Source organism: Salvelinus fontinalis, chromosome 7 (genome assembly GCF_029448725.1).
Source record: "Salvelinus fontinalis isolate EN_2023a chromosome 7, ASM2944872v1, whole genome shotgun sequence".
NCBI classification, from domain to species: domain Eukaryota; kingdom Metazoa; phylum Chordata; class Actinopteri; order Salmoniformes; family Salmonidae; genus Salvelinus; species Salvelinus fontinalis.
In genome coordinates this window covers 6,646,431-6,673,120 of record NC_074671.1, presented here as the reverse complement: position 1 = coordinate 6,673,120, position 26,690 = coordinate 6,646,431, and the positions used below count along the sequence as shown (strand labels likewise).

Genomic DNA, 26,690 nt, shown 5'->3' with positions numbered 1-26,690 from the left:
TTCTAAAGGGTGTAGTGTGTTTCTACAGGGTGTAGTGTGTTTCTACAGGGTGTAGGGTGTTTCTACAGGGTGTAGTGTGTTTCTACAGGGTGTAGTGTGTTTCTACAGGGTGTAGGGTGTTTCTACAGGGTGTGTTTCTACAGGGTGTAGTGTGTTTCTACAGGGTGTAGTGTGTTTCTACATGGTGTGTTTCTACAGGGTGTAGTGTGTTTCTACAGGGTGTAGTGTGTTTCTACAGGGTGTGTTTCTACAGGGTGTAGTGTGTTTCTACAGGGTGTAGTGTGTTTCTACATGGTGTGTTTCTACAGGGTGTAGGGTGTTTCTACAGGGTGTAGGGTGTTTCTACAGGGTGTAGTGTGTTTCTACAGGGTGTAGTGTGTTTCTACAGGGTATAGTGTGTTTCTACAGGGTGTGTTTCTACAGGGTGTAGGGTGTTTCTACAGGGTGTAGGGTGTTTCTACAGGGTGTGTTTCTACAGGGTGTAGTGTGTTTCTACAGGGTGTAGGGTGTTTCTACAGGGTGTAGTGTGTTTCTACAGGGTGTAGTGTGTTTCTACAGGGTATAGTGTGTTTCTACAGGGTGTAGTGTGTTTCTACAGGGTGTGTTTCTACAGGGTGTAGTGTGTTTCTACAGGGTGTAGTGTGTTTCTACAGGGTGTAGTGTGTTTCTACAGTGTATAGTGTGTTTCTACAGGGTGTAGGGGTGTTTCTACAGGGTGTAGGGTGTTTCTACAGGGTGTAGGGTGTTTCTACAGGGTGTGTTTCTAAAGGGTGTAGTGTGTTTCTACAGGGTATAGTGTGTTTCTACAGGGTGTAGGGTGTTTCTACAGGGTGTAGTGTGTTTCTACCGGGTGTAGTGTGTTTCTACCGGGTGTAGGGTGTTTCTACAGGGTGTAGGGTGTTTCTACAGGGTGTAGTGTGTTTCTACAGGGTGTGTTTCTACAGGGTGTAGTGTGTTTCTACAGGGTGTAGGGTGTTTCTACAGGGTGTAGGGTGTTTCTACAGGGTGTAGTGTGTTTTTACAGGGTGTTTCTACAGAGTGTAGTGTGTTTCTACCGGGTGTAGGGTGTTTCTACAGGGTGTAGGGTGTTTCTACAGGGTGTAGGGTGTTTCTACAGGGTGTAGTGTGTTTTTACAGGGTGTTTCTACAGAGTGGAGTGTGTTTCTACAGGGTGTAGTGTGTTTCTACAGGGTGTAGTGTGTTTCTACAGGGTGTAGTGTGTTTCTACAGGGTGTGTTTCTACAGGGTGTAGTGTGTTTCTACAGGGTGTAGGGTGTTTCTACAGGGTGTAGTGTGTTTCTACAGGGTGTAGTGTGTTTTTACAGGGTGTTTCTACAGAGTGGAGTGTGTTTCTACAGGGTGTAGTGTGTTTCTACAGGGTGTAGTGTGTTTTTACAGGGTGTTTCTACAGAGTGGAGTGTGTTTCTACAGGGTGTAGGGTGTTTCTACAGGGTGTAGGGTGTTTCTACAGGGTGTAGTGTGTTTTTACAGGGTGTTTCTACAGAGTGGAGTGTGTTTCTACAGGGTGTAGTGTGTTTCTACAGGGTGTAGTGTGTTTCTACAGGGTGTAGGGTGTTTCTACAGGGTGTAGTGTGTTTTTACAGGGTGTTTCTACAGAGTGTAGTGTGTTTCTACCGGGTGTAGGGTGTTTCTACAGGGTGTAGTGTGTATCTACAGGGTGTAGGGTGTTTCTACAGTGTGTAGTGTGTTTCTACAGGGTGTAGGGTGTTTCTACAGGGTGTAGGGTGTTTCTACAGGGTGTAGTGTGTTTCTACAGGGTGTGTTTCTACAGGGTGTGTTTCTACAGGGTGTAGGGTGTTTCTACAGGGTGTAGGGTGTTTCTACAGGGTGTGTTTCTACAGGGTGTAGTGTGTTTCTACAGGGTGTAGGGTGTTTCTACAGGGTGTAGTGTGTTTCTACAGGGTGTAGTGTGTTTCTACAGGGTGTAGTGTGTTTCTACAGTGTATAGTGTGTTTCTACAGGGTGTAGGTGTGTTTCTACAGGGTGTAGGGTGTTTCTACAGGGTGTAGGGTGTTTCTACAGGGTGTGTTTCTAAAGGGTGTAGTGTGTTTCTACAGGGTATAGTGTGTTTCTACAGGGTGTAGGGTGTTTCTACAGGGTGTAGTGTGTTTCTACCGGGTGTAGTGTGTTTCTACCGGGTGTAGGGTGTTTCTACAGGGTGTAGGGTGTTTCTACAGGGTGTAGTGTGTTTCTACAGGGTGTGTTTCTACATGGTGTAGTGTGTTTCTACAGGGTGTAGGGTGTTTCTACAGGGTGTAGGGTGTTTCTACAGGGTGTAGTGTGTTTTTACAGGGTGTTTCTACAGAGTGTAGTGTGTTTCTACCGGGTGTAGGGTGTTTCTACAGGGTGTAGGGTGTTTCTACAGGGTGTAGGGTGTTTCTACAGGGTGTAGTGTGTTTTTACAGGGTGTTTCTACAGAGTGGAGTGTGTTTCTACAGGGTGTAGTGTGTTTCTACAGGGTGTAGTGTGTTTCTACAGGGTGTGTTTCTACAGGGTGTAGTGTGTTTCTACAGGGTGTAGGGTGTTTCTACAGGGTGTAGTGTGTTTCTACAGGGTGTAGTGTGTTTTTACAGGGTGTTTCTACAGAGTGGAGTGTGTTTCTACAGGGTGTAGTGTGTTTCTACAGGGTGTAGTGTGTTTTTACAGGGTGTTTCTACAGAGTGGAGTGTGTTTCTACAGGGTGTAGGGTGTTTCTACAGGGTGTAGGGTGTTTCTACAGGGTGTAGTGTGTTTTTACAGGGTGTTTCTACAGAGTGGAGTGTGTTTCTACAGGGTGTAGTGTGTTTCTACAGGGTGTAGTGTGTTTCTACAGGGTGTAGGGTGTTTCTACAGGGTGTAGTGTGTTTTTACAGGGTGTTTCTACAGAGTGTAGTGTGTTTCTACCGGGTGTAGGGTGTTTCTACAGGGTGTAGTGTGTATCTACAGGGTGTAGGGTGTTTCTACAGTGTGTAGTGTGTTTCTACAGGGTGTAGGGTGTTTCTACAGGGTGTAGTGTGTTTCTACAGGGTGTAGTGTGTTTCTACAGGGTGTAGGGTGTTTCTACAGGGTGTAGGGTGTTTCTACAGGGTGTAGTGTGTTTCTACAGGGTGTAGGGTGTTTCTACAGGGTGTAGTGTGTTTCTACAGGGTGTAGTGTGTTTCTACAGAGTGTAGTGTGTTTCTACAGGGTGTATTGTGTTTCTACAGGGTGTAGTGTGTTTCTACAGGGTGTAGGTGTTTCTACAGGGTGTGGTGTGTTTCTACAGGGTGTAGTGTGTTTCTACAGGGTGTAGTGTGTTTCTACAGGGTGTAGTGTGTTTCTGCATGGTGTGTTTCTACAGGGTGTAGGGTGTTTCTACAGGGTGTTTCTACAGGGTGTAGGGTGTTTCTACAGGGTGTAGTGTGTTTCTACAGGGTGTAGTGTGTTTCTACAGGGTGTAGTGTGTTTCTACAGGGTGTAGTGTGTTTCTACAGGGTGTAGTGTGTTTCTACAGGGTGTAGGGTGTTTCTACAGGGTGTAGGGTGTTTCTACAGGGTGTAGTGTGTTTCTACAGGGTGTAGGGTGTTTCTACAGGGTGTATAGGGTGTAGGGTGTTTCTACAGGGTGTAGGGTGTTTCTACAGGGTGTAAGGTGTTTCTACAGGGTGTAGTGTGTTTCTACATGGTGTAGGGTGTTTCTACAGGGTGTAGTGTGTTTCTACAGGGTGTAGTGTGTTTCTACAGGGTGTAGGGTGTTTCTACAGGGTGTAGTGTGTTTCTACAGGGTGTAGGGTGTTTCTACAGGGTGTAGTGTGTTTTTACAGGGTGTTTCTACAGAGTGGAGTGTGTTTCTACAGGGTGTAGTGTGTTTCTACAGGGTGTAGTGTGTTTCTACAGGGTGTGTTTCTACAGGGTGTAGTGTGTTTCTACAGGGTGTAGGGTGTTTCTACAGGGTGTAGTGTGTTTCTACAGGGTGTAGTGTGTTTTTACAGGGTGTTTCTACAGAGTGGAGTGTGTTTCTACAGGGTGTAGTGTGTTTCTACAGGGTGTAGTGTGTTTTTACAGGGTGTTTCTACAGAGTGGAGTGTGTTTCTACAGGGTGTAGGGTGTTTCTACAGGGTGTAGGGTGTTTCTACAGGGTGTAGTGTGTTTTTACAGGGTGTTTCTACAGAGTGGAGTGTGTTTCTACAGGGTGTAGTGTGTTTCTACAGGGTGTAGTGTGTTTCTACAGGGTGTAGGGTGTTTCTACAGGGTGTAGTGTGTTTTTACAGGGTGTTTCTACAGAGTGTAGTGTGTTTCTACCGGGTGTAGGGTGTTTCTACAGGGTGTAGTGTGTATCTACAGGGTGTAGGGTGTTTCTACAGTGTGTAGTGTGTTTCTACAGGGTGTAGGGTGTTTCTACAGGGTGTAGTGTGTTTCTACAGGGTGTAGTGTGTTTCTACAGGGTGTAGGGTGTTTCTACAGGGTGTAGGGTGTTTCTACAGGGTGTAGTGTGTTTCTACAGGGTGTAGGGTGTTTCTACAGGGTGTAGTGTGTTTCTACAGGGTGTAGTGTGTTTCTACAGAGTGTAGTGTGTTTCTACAGGGTGTATTGTGTTTCTACAGGGTGTAGTGTGTTTCTACAGGGTGTAGGTGTTTCTACAGGGTGTGGTGTGTTTCTACAGGGTGTAGTGTGTTTCTACAGGGTGTAGTGTGTTTCTACAGGGTGTAGTGTGTTTCTGCATGGTGTGTTTCTACAGGGTGTAGGGTGTTTCTACAGGGTGTGTTTCTACAGGGTGTAGGGTGTTTCTACAGGGTGTAGTGTGTTTCTACAGGGTGTAGTGTGTTTCTACAGGGTGTAGTGTGTTTCTACAGGGTGTAGTGTGTTTCTACAGGGTGTAGTGTGTTTCTACAGGGTGTAGGGTGTTTCTACAGGGTGTAGGGTGTTTCTACAGGGTGTAGTGTGTTTCTACAGGGTGTAGGGTGTTTCTACAGGGTGTATAGGGTGTAGGGTGTTTCTACAGGGTGTAGGGTGTTTCTACAGGGTGTAAGGTGTTTCTACAGGGTGTAGTGTGTTTCTACATGGTGTAGGGTGTTTCTACAGGGTGTAGTGTGTTTCTACAGGGTGTAGTGTGTTTCTACAGGGTGTAGGGTGTTTCTACAGGGTGTAGTGTGTTTCTACAGGGTGTAGGGTGTTTCTACAGGGTGTAGTGTGTTTCTACAGGGTGTAGTGTGTTTCTACAGGGTGTAGTGTGTTTCTACAGGGTGTAGTGTGTTTCTACAGGGTGTAGGGTGTTTCTACAGGGTGTAGGGTGTTTCTACATGGTGTGTTTCTACAGGGTGTAGGGTCGAGTAGGGAATAGTGTACAGGGTTGAATACCTGCAATGTGATGTACTTCTCCAGTGGGCTCTCCACTCTAGACATGTTCTCCTGTGGGGGGTCTTCACCAGTCAGTAACAGCTTGCCTTTGAAGTTATGCAACACACACACCACCTAGAACACACAGCAGGGAGAGACAGGAGTTATACACCATCTAGAACACACAGCAGAGCGAGACAGGAGTTATACACCACCTAGAACACACAGCAAGGAGAGACAGGAGTTATACACCATCTAGAACACACTGCAGAGAGAGACAGGAGTTATACACCATCTAGAACACACAGCAGAGAGAGACAGGAGTTATACACCATCTAGAACACACAGCAGAGAGAGACAGGAGTTATACACCATCTAGAACACACAGCAGAGAGAGACAGGAGTTATACACCATCTAGAACACACAGCAGGGAGAGACAGGAGTTATACACCATCTAGAACACACAGCAGAGAGAGACAGGAGTTATACACCATCTAGAACACACAGCAGGGAGAGACAGGAGTTATACACCATCTAGAACACACAGCAGGGAGAGACAGGAGTTATACACCATCTAGAACACACAGCAGAGAGAGACAGGAGTTATACACCATCTAGAACACACAGCAGAGAGAGACAGGAGTTATACACCATCTAGAACACACAGCAGAGAGAGACAGGAGTTATACACCATCTAGAACACACAGCAGGAAGAGACAGGAGTTATACACCATCTAGAACACACAGCAGAGAGAGACAGGAGTTATACACCATCTAGAACACACAGCAGAGAGAGACAGGAGTTATACACCAATTTACAACAACAAATATTATGGATTTTTCTGACCACCGTACGACCAGCTGGTCGTAATTGTGATCTTTATCTGACCAGATGGTAATAATTTAAACCTCTATCTGACAAGTTGGTCATATTTGTGACCTCTATCTGACCAGTTGGTCAAAATTGTGATCTATTTCTGACCAGCTGGTCATAATTGTGACAACTATATTATGTCCTATATTACTTAGCCTGCTGGTCATAGTTAAGACCTCATCCTAACCTGGTAATGACCAGCTGACTACAGCGTATTACCTACGTACAGTATTACCTACAGACGATAGCAGTTGGATACAGAAAACATTGTTCGTGACATTTCTATCTGTTTTCATAGCAACTAATTAAAGTTTAAATCTGCAAAATAGTCTTACATTTAAAATAGATCCAGCAATGACACAAACGAATCTACATCACCATTTTTTTTGCATATCTGATTATACAGTAATTATACCATAATTCACCCACAGACACAGAAAGACTGGGACACAGAACATATACAAGCAGATTATTTTATTTGATTAATGATTAAAAAGAGTGGTGGGAGGGGTTAGATCCTCATCAAGGACCTCTGAACACAGAGGGGGCGATCCTGGAGCTTAGTGGCCATCTTGAAGAGTGGGAGGGGTTAGATCCTCATCAAGGACCTCTGAACACAGAGGGGGCGATCCTGGAGCTTAGTGGCCATCTTGAAGAGTGGGAGGGGTCAGATCCTCATCAAGGACCTCTGAACACAGAGGGGGCGATCCCGGAGCATAGTGGCCATCTTGAAGAGTGGGAGGGGTCAGATCCTCATCAAGGACCTCTGAACACAGAGGGGGCGATCCTGGAGCTTAGTGGCCATCTTGAAGAGTGGGAGGGGTCAGATCCTCATCAAGGACCTCTGAACACAGAGGGGGCGATCCCGGAGCGTAGTGGCTGAAGAGTGGGAGGGGTTAGTACCTCATCAAGGACCTCTGAACACAGAGGGGGCGATCCCGGAGCGTAGTGGTTGAAGAGTGGGAGGGGTCAGATCCTCATCAAGGACCTCTGAACACAGAGGGGGCGATCCCGGAGCGTAGTGGTTGAAGAGTGGGAGGGGTTAGATCCTCATCAAGGACCTCTGAACACAGAGGGGGATCCCGGAGCGTAGTGGTTGAAGAGTGGGAGGGGTCAGATCCTCATCAAGGACCTCTGAACACAGAGGGGGCGATCCTGGAGCATAGTGGCCATCTTGAAGAGTGGGAGGGGTCAGATCCTCATCAAGGACCTCTGAGCACAGAGGGGGCGATCCTGGAGCATAGTGGTTGAAGAGTGGGAGGGGTCAGATCCTCATCAAGGACCTCTGAACACAGAGGGGGCGATCCTGGAGCGTAGTGGCCATCTTGAAGAGTGGGAGGGGTCAGATCCTCATCAAGGACCTCTGAACACAGAGGGGGCGATCCCGGAGCATAGTGGCCATCTTGAAGAGTGGGAGGGGTCAGATCCTCATCAAGGACCTCTGAACACAGAGGGGGTGATCCTGGAGCATAGTGGTTGAAGAGTGGGAGGGGTCAGATCCTCATCAAGGACCTCTGAACACAGAGGGGGCGATCCCGGAGCGTAGTGGCCATCTTGAAGAGTGGGAGGGGTCAGATCCTCATCAAGGACCTCTGAACACAGAGGGGGCGATCCTGGAGCATAGTGGTTGAAGAGTGGGAGGGGTCAGATCCTCATCAAGGACCTCTGAACACAGAGGGGGCGATCCCAGAGCATAGTGGTTGAAGAGTGGGAGGGGTCAGATCCTCATCAAGGACCTCTGAACACAGAGGGGGCGATCCTGGAGCATAGTGGTTGAAGAGTGGGAGGGGTCAGATCCTCATCAAGGACCTCTGAACACAGAGGGGGCGATCCCAGAGCATAGTGGTTGAAGAGTGGGAGGGGTCAGATCCTCATCAAGGACCTCTGAACACAGAGGGGGCGATCCCGGAGCGTAGTGGCCATCTTGAAGAGTGGGAGGGGTCAGATCTGCAATGAACAGAATCAGCAAATTACAACTTTATCAATTAGAGATTTTAAAAGAAAACTAGTACAGGACATTCCTGAAGAAACTTTGCTGACTCAAAGCATTTCCATGGACCTAGTTGAAGAACCACCACGGCTGTCAGGGGCATATTTTAGGACTTTTCAGAGGGCCCGCAACACATCCACCTCCTGAGTTTTCATGACACTATCTGTCAGGATATAAAGAGAAGAAAATAAATGACCGATTTGCATAAAGTGGACGTGCAGGACACGACTGAACAGTAACACACAGTGAAGTATCTTCAGTCAGAATCTAAAAGGGTTCTTCGGCTGTCCCCATAGAATAACCCTTTTTGGTTCCAGGGAGAACCCTTTTTGGTTCTAGGTAGAACACTTTTTGATTCCAGGTAGAACACTTTGAGGTTCCAGGTAGAACACTTTGAGGTTCCAGGTAGAACACTTTGAGGTTCCAGGTAGAACACTGTTAGGTTCCAGGTAGAACACTTTGAGGTTCCAGGTAGAACACTGTTAGGTTCCAGGTAGAACACTGTTAGGTTCCAGGTAGAACACTGTTAGGTTCCAGGTAGAACACTGTTAGGTTCCAGGTAGAACACTGTTAGGTTCCAGGTAGAACACTGTTAGGTTCCAGGTAGAACACTGTTAGGTTCCAGGTAGAACACTGTTAGGTTCCAAGTACACTGAGTATACTAAACACCTGCTCTTTCCATGACATAGACTGACCAGGTGAATCTAGGTGAAACCTATGATCTCTTACTGATGTCACTTGTTAAATCCACTTCAATCAGTGTAGATGAAAGAGAGGAGACGGGTTAAAGAAGGATTTTTAAGTCTTGAGACATGTATTGTGTATGTGTGCCATTCAGAGGGTGAATGGGCAAGACAAAAGATATAAATGCCTTTGAACGGGGTATAGTAGTAGGTGCCAGGCGCACCGGTTTGTGTCAAGAACTGCAACGCTGCTGGGTTTTTCACGCTCAACCGTTTCCAGTGTGTATCATGAATGGTCCACCAACCAAAGGACATCCAGGCAACTTGACAAAACTGTGGGACGCATTGGGGTCAACATGGGCCAGCATCCCTGTAGAACTCTTTCGATACCTTGTAGAGTTCACGCCCCGACAAGTTCAGGCTGTTCAAAGGGCAAAAGGGGGTGCAACTCAATATTAGGACTGTGTTAATATTTGGTATACTCAGTGTAGATCCCTCTGTGGAAAGGGTTCTACATGGAACCCAAAATAGTTATACCTGGAACCAAGAGGGTTCTACGTGGAACCAAAAAGGATTTTCCCAAATGGTTCTCCTATGGGGACCGCCGATTAACCCTTTTAGGTTCTAGATAGCAGGCGTTTAAGATAAGGCCGTCATGGGCAGCTGAATATCATGTCTCCTGGGGAATCCAGTCTCAGTGAGACCTGATGCAGAGAGAAAACGTGTAATTATCATCAGCATAGCTAGTACAAACCTAGCTCTCACCAACCTAGCTCCTACCAACCTAGCTCTCACCAACCTAGCTCCTACCAACCTAGCTCTTACCATCCTAGCTTCTACCAACCTAGCTCTTACCAACCTAGCTCCTACCAACCTAGCTCCTACCAACCTAGCTCCTACCAACCTAGCTCCAACCAATCTAGCTCCTACCAACCTAGCTCCTACCAACCTAGCTCCTACCAACCTAGCTTCTACCAACCTAGCTCCTACCAACCTAGCTCTTACCAACCTAGCTCCTACCAACCTAGCTCCTACCAACCTATATCCTACCAACCTAGCTCCTACCAACCTATCTCCTACCAACCTAGCTCTTACCAACCTGGCTACTACCAACCTAGCTCTTACCAACCTAGCTCCTACCAACCTAGCTCCTACCAACCTAGCTCCTACCAACCTAGCTCCTACCAACCTAGCTCTTACCAACCTAGCTCTTACCAACCTAGCTCCTACCAACCTAGCTCTTCCCATCCTAGCTCCTACCAACCTAGCTCTTACCATCCTAGCTCCTACCAACCTAGCTCTTACCAACCTAGCTCCTACCAACCTAGCTCTTACCAACCTAGCTCTTACCAACCTAGCTCCTATCAACCTAGCTCCTACCAACCTATCTCCTACCAACCTAGCTCTTACCAACCTAGCTCCTACCAACCTAGCTCCTACCAACCTAGCTCCTACCAACCTAGCTCCAACCAATCTAGCTCCTACCAACCTAGCTCCTACCAACCTAGCTCCTACCAACCTAGCTTCTACCAACCTAGCTCCTACCAACCTAGCTCTTACCAACCTAGCTCCTACCAACCTAGCTCCTACCAACCTATATCCTACCAACCTAGCTCCTACCAACCTATCTCCTACCAACCTAGCTCTTACCAACCTGGCTCCTACCAACCTAGCTCTTACCAACCTAGCTCCTACCAACCTAGCTCCTACCAACCTAGCTCCTACCAACCTAGCTCTTACCAACCTAGCTCTTACCAACCTAGCTCCTACCAACCTAGCTTCTACCAACCTAGCTCCTACCAACCTAGCTCTTACCAACCTAGCTCCTACCAACCTAGCTCCTACCAACCTATATCCTACCAACCTAGCTCCTACCAACCTATCTCCTACCAACCTAGCTCTTACCAACCTGGCTCCTACCAACCTAGCTCTTACCAACCTAGCTCCTACCAACCTAGCTCCTACCAACCTAGCTCCTACCAACCTAGCTCCTACCAACCTAGCTCTTACCAACCTAGCTCCTATCAACCTAGCTCCTACCAACCTATCTCCTACCAACCTAGCTCTTACCAACCTAGCTCCTACCAACCTAGCTCCTACCAACCTAGCTCCTACCAACCTAGCTCCAACCAATCTAGCTCCTACCAACCTAGCTCCTACCAACCTAGCTCCTACCAACCTAGCTTCTACCAACCTAGCTCCTACCAACCTAGCTCTTACCAACCTAGCTCCTACCAACCTAGCTCCTACCAACCTATATCCTACCAACCTAGCTCCTACCAACCTATCTCCTACCAACCTAGCTCTTACCAACCTGGCTCCTACCAACCTAGCTCTTACCAACCTAGCTCCTACCAACCTAGCTCCTACCAACCTAGCTCCTACCAACCTAGCTCTTACCAACCTAGCTCTTACCAACCTAGCTCCTACCAACCTAGCTTCTACCAACCTAGCTCCTACCAACCTAGCTCTTACCAACCTAGCTCCTACCAACCTAGCTCCTACCAACCTATATCCTACCAACCTAGCTCCTACCAACCTAGCTCTTACCAACCTGGCTCCTACCAACCTAGCTCTTACCAACCTAGCTCCTACCAACCTAGCTCCTACCAACCTAGCTCCTACCAACCTAGCTCCTACCAACCTAGCTCTTACCAACCTAGCTCTTACCAACCTAGCTCCTACCAACCTAGCTCTTCCCATCCTAGCTCCTACCAACCTAGCTCTTACCATCCTAGCTCCTACCAACCTAGCTCTTACCAACCTAGCTCCTACCAACCTAGCTCTTACCAACCTAGCTCTTACCAACCTAGCTCCTATCAACCTAGCTCCTACCAACCTATCTCCTACCAACCTAGCTCTTACCAACCTAGCTCCTACCAACCTAGCTCCTACCAACCTAGCTCCTACCAACCTAGCTCCAACCAATCTAGCTCCTACCAACCTAGCTCCTACCAACCTAGCTCCTACCAACCTAGCTTCTACCAACCTAGCTCCTACCAACCTAGCTCTTACCAACCTAGCTCCTACCAACCTAGCTCCTACCAACCTATATCCTACCAACCTAGCTCCTACCAACCTATCTCCTACCAACCTAGCTCTTACCAACCTGGCTCCTACCAACCTAGCTCTTACCAACCTAGCTCCTACCAACCTAGCTCCTACCAACCTAGCTCCTACCAACCTAGCTCCTACCAACCTAGCTCTTACCAACCTAGCTCTTACCAACCTAGCTCCTACCAACCTAGCTCTTCCCATCCTAGCTCCTACCAACCTAGCTCTTACCATCCTAGCTCCTACCAACCTAGCTCTTACCAACCTAGCTCCTACCAACCTAGCTCTTACCAACCTAGCTCTTACCAACCTAGCTCCTATCAACCTAGCTCCTACCAACCTATCTCCTACCAACCTAGCTCTTACCAACCTAGCTCCTACCAACCTAGCTCCTACCAACCTAGCTCTTACCAACCTAGCTCTTACCAACCTAGCTCCTACCAACCTAGCTCCTACCAACCTATATCCTACCAACCTAGCTCTTACCAACCTAGCTCTTACCAACCTAGCTCTTCCCATCCTAGCTCATACCAACCTAGATCTTATCAACCTAGCTCTTACCAACCTAGCTCTTACCAACCTAGCTCCTACCAACCTAGCTCTTACCATCCTAGCTCCTACCAACCTAGATCTTACCATCCTAGCTCCTACCAACCTAGCTCTCACCAACCTAGCTCCTACCAACCTAGCTCCTACCAACCTAGCTCCTACCAACCTAGCTCTTACCAACCTAGCTCCTACCAACCTAGCTCTTACCAACCTAGCTCTTACCAACCTAGCTCCTACCAACCTAGCTCTTACCAACCTAGCTCTTCCCATCCTAGCTCCTACCAACCTAGATCTTATCAACCTAGCTCTTACCAACCTAGCTCTTACCAACCTAGCTCCTACCAACCTAGCTCTTACCATCCTAGCTCCTACCAACCTAGATCTTACCATCCTAGCTCCTACCAACCTAGATCTTACCATCCTAGCTCTCACCAACCTAGCTCCTACCAACCTAGCTCTTCCCATCCTAGCTCCTACCAACCTAGCTCTTCCCATCCTAGCTCCTACCAACCTAGATCTTATCAACCTAGCTCTCACCAACCTAGCTCCTACCAACCTAGCTCCTACAAACCTAGCACTTACCAACCTAGCTCTTACCAACCTAGCTCTTACAAAAGATAAGTATCAAACAGAAAATAATGTACATTTTGCACACATAACTGACTGTCAATGACTATGGATTTAAAGAGGGGTGGGTCTGCTCTCTCCTTCACCTGGGATGTGGCAGAATAGGTCACTGGTAAGTGGGTGGCCAAGCACTGCTGTAGAGGCCATGAATCAGGTCATTGACATGTTTCAGGAACTGTAAAGACAGAGACAAATCGTGATTAACCATTACCTAAGGTGTTCACTAAGTTAGACTTAGCCTAGCAAGTACATTGACGACAGGATGTTGCCACCCAGCAATCTGGCAGTCAGAGGAGAGAGAGAGAGAAACAGAAAAACATGTATTTTTCCATTTCTTATTCAGCAGGCTGGATAACTTCTGTATTTCTGCCCTTTGTTCCTTCTCCTTCCTTCCATCCAAGATAGAAGATTCCTGGAATAAAGGAGAATCAAGAATTGAAAAGGGCAGTTAAGAGTTGTACCATTAGAATGAGTGATGAGGGGGAGTATGAATAGGCAAAATGTATTGTATTGTCAAAAATACACAAATACAAGGATCACTGATTATTCAAGAAAGACTTTACATCCATATTGTGGGGTGCAAGTTTAAAAAAAAATGAGGCTAGCTTACAATGTCTCACACACACACTGTTTCCTGTATTCACGAATCTCTCTCTCTCTCTCTCTCTCTCTCTCTCTCTCACTCTCTCACTCTCTCACTCTCACACTCACTCTCACTAACTAAACAGATGTCAAAACATTAGCTAGCTAGCTACAACAGGTACAAATTTTACTTTACCATGTCCATGGAGGATTATAGGGCTAAACTCCACTCCATGGTGTAGGAAATGTATGATGAATTTCACCAACGACGTTGAGCCCAGACCAGGATTTGTGGATTCTAGCCATGACTAGATCGATTCGCCCAAGGTCAATACTTCAGAAAATGTTAATTGTGAAACGCCCACTTTGTACCTATGTTTGTTCTCTGTAGTGGCTTTTTTGTTTGCTGAAATCCATACTTTTTCAATAAACGTTAATCAAATACAACCACAGATTGTTTTCTCATTGCTGTTGCTCTATTTGTTTTCTCATTGCTGTTGCTCTATTTGATTAACGTTTATAGAAAAAGTATGGATTTCAGCAACAAACAAAAAAAAGCGCACACGTACATTATCTTGGAACCTCGGGCTACAGGGCAAGATAGCTAACCACAGTCCATCACTCCCAAAAAGCTAGCGCTGTTATAGTATTGTATGTTACTTAGTTAATGCAACATAGAGGACGGTAGGCTGTTGACACAGTGATGTCATAATGGTGTAGTGGAGGACGGTAGGCTGTCACACAGTGATGTCATAATGGTGTAGTGGAGGACGGTAGGCTGTGACACAGTGATGTCATAATGGTGTAGTGGAGGACGGTAGGCTGTGACACAGTGATGTCATAGCGGTGTAGTGGAGGACGGTAGGCTGTGACACAGTGATGTCATAGTGGTGTAGTGGAGGAGGGTAGGCTGTCACACAGTGATGTCATAGCGGTGTAGTGGAGGACGGTAGGCTGTCACACAGTGATGTCATAATGGTGTAGTGGAGGACGGTAGGCTGTCACACAGTGATGTCATAATGGTGTAGTGGAGGACGGTAGGCTGTCACACAGTGATGTCATAATGGTGTAGTGGAGGACGGTAGGCTGTCACACAGTGATGTCATAGTGGTATAGTGGAGGACGGTAGGCTGTCACACAGTGATGTCATAATGGTGTAGTGCAGCGGTTCCTCTTGCACTTCTTGTTTAGACACATGTGCTTAAGGAAGACTTTAATTAGGTGACTTACTACCAGACACTAAAGCCCCGTTACCACTGGCACTTAAAATTAGGGCCAAATTCGAGCAGACTAGAATGGGTCGAGGGAAACCCGTACCAGACAAGCCCAGTTTCACAACTGGTGTCAGCTCAATTAGAATTGGGGCTTGTGACACCGTTACTATGCAACCACCAAGCTGATCGCTGCTGAATGCTGACACATCATTTAGCTAGCTCATCTGGGCTTGTTGCTGTTAGCTAGAACATGGACAATCAGTACTGCAGTAGTCAGACATGACACAAATTACCACCATAGCTAGATCCTGATGTTAAATAGCAAGTCAGAGTTGAAATAAGCTAGCTAGCTAGCGTGAGCTAGCCGGACTTTAGCTAGTCAAGACGTATTGAAAGCTAGCTAGCTACATCATATCAAACCTGTCGTCTCTTTTGCTTGGTTAGCTAGCTAGCTAATAGCCAATGCTATGGCAAGTAAAGTGGGAATCTAGCTAGCTCGCCTGTTATGCTAGTGACGATGCTAACCGTTTAGCTAGTTAACTAAAGTCAGCGAGCTAAATACATGGCTCTAAGTCTGGCTGGCACTGTCAGGAGTATGGAGTAACGTTAGTTACAGCATGGTGAGGGTGAATTACATTCTTCAACATCTTGCTAGCTAGCTAGCTAGAAACAGTAGCGAAGCCAGCTGCAGTCACATAATGGCTACCTCGCAACATGACATCATTTCACATTTCTGGAGGCAGTGGACATTTAATTTGAGCTAGCCCACCAAGGACAGCCCAACCTGAGTTGACTTCAAAGTGCCAATGGAAACGGGGCTTAAGTTAAACCTTATATAACCAAACTTTGTATAACCTAACCTTATACACTGAGTGTACAAAACATTAAGGACACCTGCTCTTTCCATGACAGACTGACCAGGTGAATGCCATGATCCCTTATTGATGTCACTTGTTAAATCCACTTCAATCAGTGTAGATGAAAGTGAGGAGACAGGTTAATATAGAAGGATTTTTAAGCCTTGAGACAATCGAGACATGGATTTTTTTAATGTGTGCCATTCAGACACAGGGTGAATGGGAAAAACACAATATTCAAAGTGCCTTGGAATGGGGTATGGTACTAGGTGCCAGGCGCACCGGTTTGAGTGTGTCAAGAACTGCAATGCTGCTGGGTTTTTTACACTCAACAGTTTCCCAACCTGACACATTGGGAAGCATTGGAGTCAACATTGGAAAGCGTCCCTGTATAATGTTTTCGACACCTTGCAGAGTCCATGCCCCGACAAATTGAGGCTGTTCTGAGGATAAAAGTGGGTGCAACTCAATATTAGGAAAGTGTTCCTAATGTTTTATACACTCAGTGTATAAGCTTGCCTGCCCTAGATTCTCTGTTTGGTCCGTCATGACACGAACCGGCATCCGACATAGAAATTACTATAGTCAATCAAATCATCAATCAATGTGAATCACAGACATCTTGTTAAAGTAACATCTGATGCTCAATCATATGCTTGAGCACCAACCTAGGAACGGGTTAGTAGTAGCATCATGGCACATTAATCGACTAGAGTTTAATCGATCGAAACAACTTTCACTTTAATGCAATACTGAGAGGCAGCAATGACGCTCTATATCAGGGTTCTCCCATCATGTTCCAGTTATTACTATAATCTTGTCCTCCGATTGAAAGTGCCACCAGCCATGTTTTTAGCACAAAGTTAGAATCCATTAGAATCCTCCATGAAAGGTGGTTCATTTCAGCAGTGAGTAGTAACCACTAATAGCACTCAACAGTTTGGTGGGTTCAGCTTTAATGGTGCCGTGTCTCTTTAGAGTGAACATCCTACTATCCTAGCCCAGCCCACTACCCTATTAATCTCAGCTCCCACGTGCTAGAGAGAGAAGAGAAGAGAGAAAGATAGAAGAAAGAAAAGAGGAGAGTGTCACACCCTGACCTTAGAGAGATGTTTTATTTCTCTATTTGGTTAGGTCAGGGTGTGATGTGATTCTATGTTTTGTGTTTCTATGTTTTAGCCGGGTATGGTTCTCAATCAGGGACAGCTGTCTATCGTTGTCTCTGATTGGGAATCATACTTAGGCAGCCTGTTTTGCCACCTTAGGTTGTGGGATGTTGTTTTTGTTAGCTCTGTGAAGCCTACAGAATGTGAGGTTCATTATTCTTTTGTTGTTTTGTTTGGTGTTTACATTTACATTTTAGTCATTTAGCAGACGCTCTTATCCAGAGCGACTTACAGTAGAGTGCAAACATTTTATTACATTTTATTTTACATACTGAGACAAGGATATCCCTACCGGCCAAACCCTCCCTACCGGCCAAACCCTCCCTAACCCGGACGACGCTATGCCAATTGTGCGTCGCCCCACGGATCTCCCGGTTGCGGCCGGCTGCGACAGAGCCTGGGCGCGAACCCAGCCCAGCCTGGGCGTGAACCCAGAGACTCTGGTGGCACAGCTAGCACTGCGATGCAGTGCCCTAGACCACTGCGCCACCCGGGAGATGTTCAGATGTTCTGAGGAAATAAAGCATCATGAACACGTACCACGCTGCACCTTGGTCCACTTCTTCCGACGGGCGTTACAGAGAGAAAAAGAAGAGGAGAAGAGAGAGACAGAAAAGAGGAGAGAGAGACAGAGGAGAGAGAGAGAGACAGAGGAGAGACAGAGAGACAGAGCGAGAGAGAGAGAGAAAAGAGAGAGACAGAGGAGAAAGAGAGAGAAAGGAGACAGAGGATCTTGGATCTTATAGAGTTCAACTGAGGGGGAATGGGGTGGCTGCTAACATCCACATTATGTTTATCCCGTTCTGTGTACAGTACAGATATGGACAGGTCGATGGCTGGTTCAGACATCTGGGACCAGCCAGCCTCATGAACATCCATTGGACTACAAATCCAGAACCACACCCCTGGCCCAGTCACCTCCAGAGTGGAACAGGAGCACTAAGATGAAGAGTTACGATGTTAAGTGACAGTAGAAGTTTCCTCTATATACGACGATGTGTGCCTAAAGCTACAATATGGGGGGTCTGCTATGGAGCTGCTGAAGGGAGATGGACCTGGAGGAGTGACGGGTGGTCTGCTGTGGAGCTTCTGAAGGGAGATGGACCTGGAGGAGTGACGGGTGGTCTGCTATGGAGCTGATGAAGGGAGATGGACCTGGAGGAGTGACGGGTGGTCTGCTATGGAGCTGATGAAGGGAGATGGACCTGGAGGAGTGACGGGTGGTCTGCTGTGGAGCTGATGAAGGGAGATGGACCTGGAGGAGTGACGGGTGGTCTGCTATGGAGCTGATGAAGGGAGATGGACCTGGAGGAGTGACGGGTGGTCTGCTGTGGAGCTACTGAAGGGAGATGGACCTGGAGGAGTGACGGCTGTGTGGGGCAGGAGGGTAGGATGATGTCAGACAGGTACTTGGGTCCAGGGTTGTGGATAGCTTGGTAGGTGTGAATCAGGATTTTAAAGTCATGTGTGAGCATATGGGGAGCCTGTGGAGGTTGAACAGCACTGGAGGGATGTGCTCACAGGGGGAGGTGTGGTTGAGGACAAGTGCAGCACAGTTCTGGACATATTGTAGCCCTCTTAGGCTTCTTGTGCCAACTAACAAGGCATTACAATAGTCCAGACGGCATGGTATAAAGGCGAGGATGAGTCGCTCAGCTGCAGGCTGTGACAGCATAGGTTGTAACCTGGCAATGTTCCATAGATGGAAAAATACAACTTTGATCACACTTTTGATGTGGGCCTCAAACGAGAGTTGACTGTCAAATGTTCTATCCATGTTGAGAACCTCCCTGGAGGGGAAGACCTTGACACCATCAGTATTGAGTCTCTAGCTGAACCTCCCTGGAGGGGAGGACCTTGACACCATCAGTATTGAGTCTCTAGCTGAACCTCCCTGGAGGGGAGGACCTTGACACCATCAGTATTGAGTCTCTAGCTGAACCTCCCTGGAGGGGAGGACCTTGACACCATCAGTATTGAGTCTCTAGCTGAACCTCCCTGGAGGGGAGGACCTTGACACCATCAGTATTGAGTCTCTAGCTGAACCTCCCTGGAGGGGAGGACCTTGACACCATCAGTATTGAGTCTCTAGCTGAACCTCCCTGGAGGGGAGGACCTTGACACCATCAGTATTGAGTCTCTAGCTGAACCTCCCTGGAGGGGAGGACCTTGACACCATCAGTATTGAGTCTCTAGCTGAACCTCCCTGGAGGGGAGGACCTTGACACCATCAGTATTGAGTCTCTAGCTGAACCTCCCTGGAGGGGAGGACCTTGACACCATCAGTATTGAGTCTCTAGCTGAACCTCCCTGGAGGGGAGGACCTTGACACCATCAGTATTGAGTCTCTAGCTGAACCTCCCTGGAGGGGAGGACCTTGACACCATCAGTATTGAGTCTCTAGCTGAACCTCCCTGGAGGGGAGGACCTTGACACCATCAGTATTGAGTCTCTAGCTGAACCTCCCTGGAGGGGAGGACCTTGACACCATCAGTATTGAGTCTCTAGCTGAACCTCCCTGGAGGGGAGGACCTTGACACCATCAGTATTGAGTCTCTAGCTGAACCTCCCTGGAGGGGAGGACCTTGACACCATCAGTATTGAGTCTCTAGCTGAACCTTCCTGGAGGGGAGGACCTTGACACCATCAGTATTGAGTCTCTAGCTGAACCTCCCTGGAGGGGAGGACCTTGACACCATCAGTATTGAGTCTCTAGCTGAACCTCCCTGGAGGGGAGGACCTTGACACCATCAGTATTGAGTCTCTAGCTGAACATCCCTGGAGGGGAGGACCTTGACACCATCAGTATTGAGTCTCTAGCTGAACCTCCCTGGAGGGGAGGACCTTGACACCATCAGTATTGAGTCTCTAGCTGAACCTCCCTGGAGGGGAGGACCTTGACACCATCAGTATTGAGTCTCTAGCTGAACCTCCCTGGAGGGGAGGACCTTGACACCATCAGTATTGAGTCTCTAGCTGAACCTCCCTGGAGGGGAGGACCTTGACACCATCAGTATTGAGTCTCTAGCTGAACCTCCCTGAAGGGGAGGACCTTGACACCATCAGTATTAAGGCTGCCACTGCTGTTGTTGTTACTGATGGAGCCAGTGCCAATCAGTGTGACCTGTGTCTTTTGCAGTTTAACTGCAGGAAACCTCATAGGATGTCCTGCAGGCAGCTGACCAGGAGTGCAGTGCCATTGTTTGTGAATGACATACAGCTGAGTGTCAACAGCATTTAAAGTTAAAGCTCAGTCCGTGTTTCCTCATTATGTTTCCCAGTGGCAGCATGTAGATACAAGACAATAGTGGCCCTAGGACCGAGCCTTGAGGGACCCCCCTGATGGACCACTACCAGGGATTAGGCTGCCATTTTGTACACAACCCATAGTGATGCTGATCCGGGTTCTACAACAAAAGTGGTACGGTGTCCAAAGTTACGACAGCGTCAGAATCACCAAGGAGTTGGTGAACGAGGCTGTCCAAATACGCACACAGTACATTGTGAGGATTGTGATGCTGCTGCAGGACAGGTTCTTACCAGGAAAGTGGCGATGGCCACTCCTATGATGAATCCAGCGATGACGTCAGACCAGTGGTTCCGGTACTCAGCCACTCTGTTGAGTCCCGCGAGGAAAGCCAGATACATCAGACCCAGGGACAGCACAGGCTTGGCTAGCCGCGTTCCTTTGACTTCCACTGTACATGTGATGTAACTCTAGAAGATAGTAATGAACATGCTGTTATCTCCTCACATCCCTGTGGACCTCTTTTATTAAATTAGTGAGAAGAAATCTACAGAAATCAACAATGAATATGCTGTTATCTCCTCACATCCCTGTGGATCTCTTTTATTAAATTAGTGAGAAGAAATCTACAGAAATCAACAATGAACATGCTGGTTATCTCCTCACATCCCTTTACTGACTGGCTGGATATAAACCCATCCTGTATAGAGGTCAATATGGTCATATCTGTGCTGAGAGGTTATACCACGTTGTGTGGTTTCATTTAATTACCTCTATTAGTTTGTCCATACCATCAAAGAGTGGACTGACTTTCAATGGGAACACTCTGAGAAACGAGGTCAGCTCTACTGTACAGCATACAATGATTGTCTCATTCAGATTCTGAAAAAGGTCCACGAGCCAAGCATTTGATAATGCTAGCAGCAGCCTGGGATAATGCTAGCACCAGCCTGTGATAATGTTACCAGCAGTCTGTGATAATGTTTCCAGCAGCCTGTGATAATGCTAGCACCAGCCTGTGATAATGTGACCAGCAGTCTGTGATAATGTTTCCAGCAGCCTGTGATAATGCTAGCACCAGCCTGGGATAATGTGACCAGCAGTCTGTGATAATGTTTCCAGCAGCCTGTGATAATGCTAGCACCAGCCTGGGATAATGTGACCAGCAGTCTGTGATAATGTTTCCAGCAGCCTGTGATAATGCTAGCACCAGCCTGGGATAATGTTACCAACATCATGTGATAATGCTAGCATAAACCTGGGATAATGGCACCAACAATATGTGATAATGCTAGCACCAGCCTGGGATAATGTCACCAACAGTCTGTGATAATGCTATCACCAGTCTGGGATAATGCTAGCACCAGCCTGTGGTAATGTTACCAGCAGTCTGTGATAATGTTACCAGCATTCTGTGATAATGCTAGCACCAGCCTGGGATAATGCTATCAACAGCCTGTGATAATGCTACCAACAGCCTGTGATAATGCTACCAACAGCCTGGGATAATGTTATCAACAGCCTGTGATAATGATATCACCAGCCTGGGATAATGCTATCAACAGCCTGTGATAATGCTACCAACAGCCTGTGATAATGCTACCAACAGCCTGGGATAATGTTATCAACAGCCTGTGATAATGATATCACCAGCCTGTGATAATGCTACCAACAACCTGTGATAATGTTACCAACAGCCTGTGATAATGCTGTAGACAATGAGGGTATAACAGGAATAACCCCCAATCTCCAAAGTGCTGCTTAATTTAAAAAAAGATGTGTTGTCACAGACACTGGATACAGGTGCAGTGAAATGTGTTGTTTTACAGTAGTTTTGTACTAGCATACACCAAGCTTTACAGTAGCTTGCTAACCACTAAACAACTATGTGTTTGACTGTAGCAAACTAACTGGCACTTACTGCTAATAAACAATGTGCTTTAAAATAGCTTGCTAACTGGTAACAAGCAATGTGCTTTACATGAGCCAGCTAACCACTAACAAACAATGCGCTTTACAGTAGTATGCTAATACCTCTAACCGCTACAAAACAATATTCTTTAACATAGCATGCTAATACCGCTAACCGCTACAAAACAATCTTCTTTAACATAGCATGCTAATACCGCTAACCGCTACAAAACAATCTTCTTTAACATAGCATGCTAATACCGCTACCAGCTACAAAACAATCTTCTTTAACATAGCATACTAATACCACTAACCGCTACAAAACAATGGCCCTGCTAAGGCCCAATCTACTATGTGGATCAAGGGGGGGAAGAAGAGTCTACAAAAAAAAGATCCCTTTTGGCAATCAATCAGACACTCGAACCAGTCAGAGAATGATGACTTAAAAACCTCTCTAGGCTAGGGGGCGGTTTCCACGTCCGGATGAAAAGTGTGCCCAAAGTAAACTGCCTGCTACTGAGGTCCAGAAGCTAGGATATGCATATTATTAGTAGATTTGGATAGAAAACACTCTGAAGTTTCTAAAACTGTTTGAATGATGTCTGTGAGTATAACAGAACTTATTTGGCAGGGAAAACCCCAAAGACAAACCATCCAGGCAAATATTTTTTTGAGGTCACTCTCTTTTCAATGGGTTGTTTATGTGGATCTAGATTTCTAAGGCACTTGCTTGCAGGTCATATCGCTTCCACTGGATGTCAACAGTCTTTAGAAATTGGTTGATGTTTTTCCTTTGTGTAATGAAGAAGTAGGGTTGTTCAGAACGAGGGTCGAGTCTAGTGTTCTGTTGTGGTTGGAGCGCACGACCTGAAAGCTCGCTCCACTTTGTTTTCGTCCGGTATTGAACGCAGTTTACCCCGTCTTAAATTTTATCGATTATTTACATAAAAAAATACCTAAAGTTGTATTAGGTACGTTGTTTGAAATGTTTGGGCAAAGATTACAGGTAACTTATTAGATATTTTGTAGTCATGTTGCGCGAGTTGGAACCGGTGTTTTTCTGGATCAAACTCGCCAAATAAATTGATATTATGGAGATATAACGACGGAATTAATCGAACAAAAGGACCATTTGTGATGTTTATGGGACATATTGGAGTGCCAACAGAAGAAGCTCTTCAAAGGTAAGGCATGAATTATATCGTTATTTCTGAGTTTTGTGTCACGCCTGGCGGGATGAAATATGATTGTCTGTGTTTGTTTGATGGGGTGCTGTCCTCAGATAATCGCATGGTTTGCTTTCGCCATAAAGCCTTTTTGAAATCTGACACTGTGGCTGGATTAACAAGAATTTAAGCTTTAATTTGACATACTGCATGTGTATTTTCAAGAATGTTAAATATTTACAATTCTGTAGTTTGAATTTGGCGCCCTGCACTTTCACTGGATGTTGGTCAGGTGGAACGGTAGCATCCCATCTAGCCTAGAGAGGTTAAGATGATCTAACACTTCACAGATAAAGACTTCTGACAGAGTTAGATCTGTGAAGTGTAATCCCCCGTAGCTGTAGGCTCTAGGGACGTTAGGAATCCTTCAGAAACACACTGCCATCAGTCTGTGGTACTCTGAACAGGGTTCATATTCACACAGTGTATGAGTGATGATCTGGGATCAGTTTTCCGTTTAAAATTATAATGAATAAGATTAAGATGCAGGGCAGAGTATCCCCCAAACGACCTGCAGGGGTGTAAAGTACTGAAGTGAAACAACTTTTAAGTACTACTTAAGTCGTTTTTGGAGGGTATCTGTACTTTATTTTACTATTTATATATTGGACAACTTTTACTTCACTACATTTCTAAAGAAAATTATGAACTTTTTACTCCTTACATTTTCCCTGACACCCAAAAGTACTCTGTACATTTTGAATGCTTAGCAGGACAGGAAAAGTGTATAATTCACCCACTTATCAAGAGAACATCCCTGGTCATCTCTACTGCCTCTGATCTGTCAGACTCACTAAACACAAATGCTTCGTTTGTAAATTATGTCTGAGTGTTGAATTGTGGCCCCTAGCTTTCCATAGATATAAAAAAAAACAAGAACATTGTGTTCTCTGGTTTGCTTAATATAATATAAGAACTGTTAAATGATTTATACTTTTGATACTTAAGTACATGTAGTTTTAAGTACAAGTAGTATTTTTTTTTACTTTCACTTTTACTTGAATCATTTTCTTTTAAGATATCTTTACTTTTACTCAAGTATGAAAATGAAGTTGTTTTTCCACCGCTGACGAACTGGCATGTCCAGAAGAGACAATCAAATGAAGTGACACCAAACTAGACTGTTCTGAATCCATTTTGGATTTTGGCCTCCGAAGCTGTGTATCCTATTTATAATCACAAAACGGCAGCATGTTTTTAACCAGACGGTCGAGTGAAAGATGAATTAATAAAGTGTTTTTAATGAGCTGATTGTGTTATAGGGATATGTAATGACATGTGAAGCCACACATGACGACACGCTGTCTAATTCGTTTTCAGAGAACTGAGTTTATGGTTCCAAACTCTTGTCTTGAGGATGATTCATTCAAAACGAATGTTGAATATTACATTTCTAAGAATCAAACACGTATACCAGTAGGCTATACATTATGTATTGTGTGTATGTTCACCCACAATGTTTATCATCAATACGTTTGTCATGATCTGTTGTGATGTTGGATATATTAACCATGTTCCATGTAAGGCCTGCGTCCAAAATCCAGATCTAGGCCGCGTCCAAATGCACCTTATTTCCTGCAGAGTGCCCTAGTCAAAAGTAGTTTACTACCCACAATGCAATGGTCAAAGTAGTGCATTACCCAGAGTGCCCTAGTCAAAAGTAGTGTACTACCCACAATGCAATGGTCAAAGTAGTGCATTACCCAGAGTGCCCTGGTCAAAAGTAGTTTACTACCCATAGTGCCGTGGTCAAAAGTAGTGCATTACCCAGAGTGCCCTGGTCAAAAGTAGTTTACTACCCATAATGCACTGGTCAAAGTAGTGCATTACCCAGAGTGCCCTGGTCAAAAGTAGTTTACTACCCATAGTGCCGTGGTCAAAAGTAGTGCATTACCCAGAGTGCCCTGGTCAAAAGTAGTTTACTACCCATAATGCACTGGTCAAAGTAGTGCATTACCCAGAGTGCCCTGGTCAAAAGTAGTTTACTACCCATAGTGCCCTGGTCAAAAGTAGTTTACTACCCATAATGCACTGGTCAAAGTAGTGCATTACCCAGAGTGCCCTGGTCAAAAGTAGTTTACTACCCAGAGTGCCCTGGTCAAAAGAAGTGCAACATAGTGCCCTGGTCAAAAGTAGTGCACTACCCAGAGTGCCCTGGTCAAAAGTAGTTTACTACCCAGAGTGCCCTGGTCAAAAGAAGTGCAACATAGTGCCCTGGTCAAAAGTAGTGCATTACCCAGAGTGCCCTGGTCAAAAGTAGTTTACTACCCATAATGCACTGGTCAAAGTAGTGCATTACCCAGAGTGCCCTGGTCAAAAGTAGTTTACTACCCAGAGTGCCCTGGTCAAAAGAAGTGCAACATAGTGCCCTGGTCAAAAGTAGTGCACTACCCAGAGTGCCCTGGTCAAAAGTAGTTTACTACCCAGAGTGCCCTGGTCAAAAGAAGTGCATTACCCAGAGTGCCCTGGTCAAAAGAAGTGCATTACCCAGAGTGCCCTGGTCAAAAGTAGTGCATTACCCAGAGTGCCCTGGTCAAAAGTAGTGCATTACCCAGAGTGCCCTGGTCAAAAGAAGTGCATTACCCAGAGTGCCCTGGTCAAAAGAAGTGCATTACCCAGAGTGCCCTGGTCAAAAGTAGTGCATTACCCAGAGTGCCCTGGTCAAAAGTAGTGCACTACCCAGAGTGCCCTGGTCAAAAGTAGTGCATTACCCATAGTGCCCTGGTCAAAAGAAGTGCATTACCCACAGTGCCCTGGTCAAAAGTAGTGCATTACCCAGAGTGCCCTGGTCAAAAGAAGTGCATTACCCACAGTGCCCTGGTCAAAAGTAGTGCATTACCCAGAGTGCCCTGGTCAAAAGAAGTGCACTATATACTGTAGTGAATAAGGTTTCAGACAGCATCAGTCTGCTAATATTATTTTCCCTCTGCTTAATACTGTCTCTCACGCTCAAATCCTTCAACTAGCAGGCTTTCTACAGTGAGTAGGGTGAATCAGCAGAAATCCTCTTTATGTAAAGTAACAGGCTTAGTCTGCTATGAGTCAGTGGAGGATTTCCTTTTCAGCGTTACCATAAAACGCTTAATTAAACGCTGAGTCTCAAATAGCCGCCTGTCCGTTTTAATAGCTGGTCAACTGCAAACATTTCAGGAAATAAACACCTGTTTCAAATAAACACCCGTTGTAAATTAATTATTTATGAGGTTACCATGAATTGCCATGACTTGTTGACAAGGTTTAATGTTTCATTTGTTACATTAAATAATTCAGTCATGACTCGACAAAATGATGGCAATCGTCCGTTTTTATCGCCAGTAAGAAACTGCTATCCATTGGCCGCTAACAGCTGACAACTGCTATCCATTGGCCGCTAACAGCTGACAACTGCTATCCA

At 46.0% G+C, this 26,690-nt stretch overlaps 1 protein-coding gene across 2 annotated transcripts in view; it reads right to left on the bottom strand.

Moving 5' to 3' along the window:
• Positions 1-26,690, bottom strand: part of LOC129858948 (phospholipid phosphatase-related protein type 5-like) — a 106,079-nt gene that overhangs the window by 20,162 nt on the left and 59,227 nt on the right. The window contains exons 4-5 of one of the 2 annotated variants that reach the window (XM_055928200.1): positions 20,453-20,629; positions 5,337-5,450 (exon numbers count right to left, since the gene is read on the bottom strand). In XM_055928200.1, coding sequence (XP_055784175.1) covers positions 5,337-5,450; positions 20,453-20,629 — 291 coding nt within the window. Of the gene's footprint in view, positions 1-5,336; positions 5,451-19,998; positions 20,630-26,690 lie in introns of those variants that run through there. The other variant, XM_055928199.1, reaches the window with a different exon arrangement.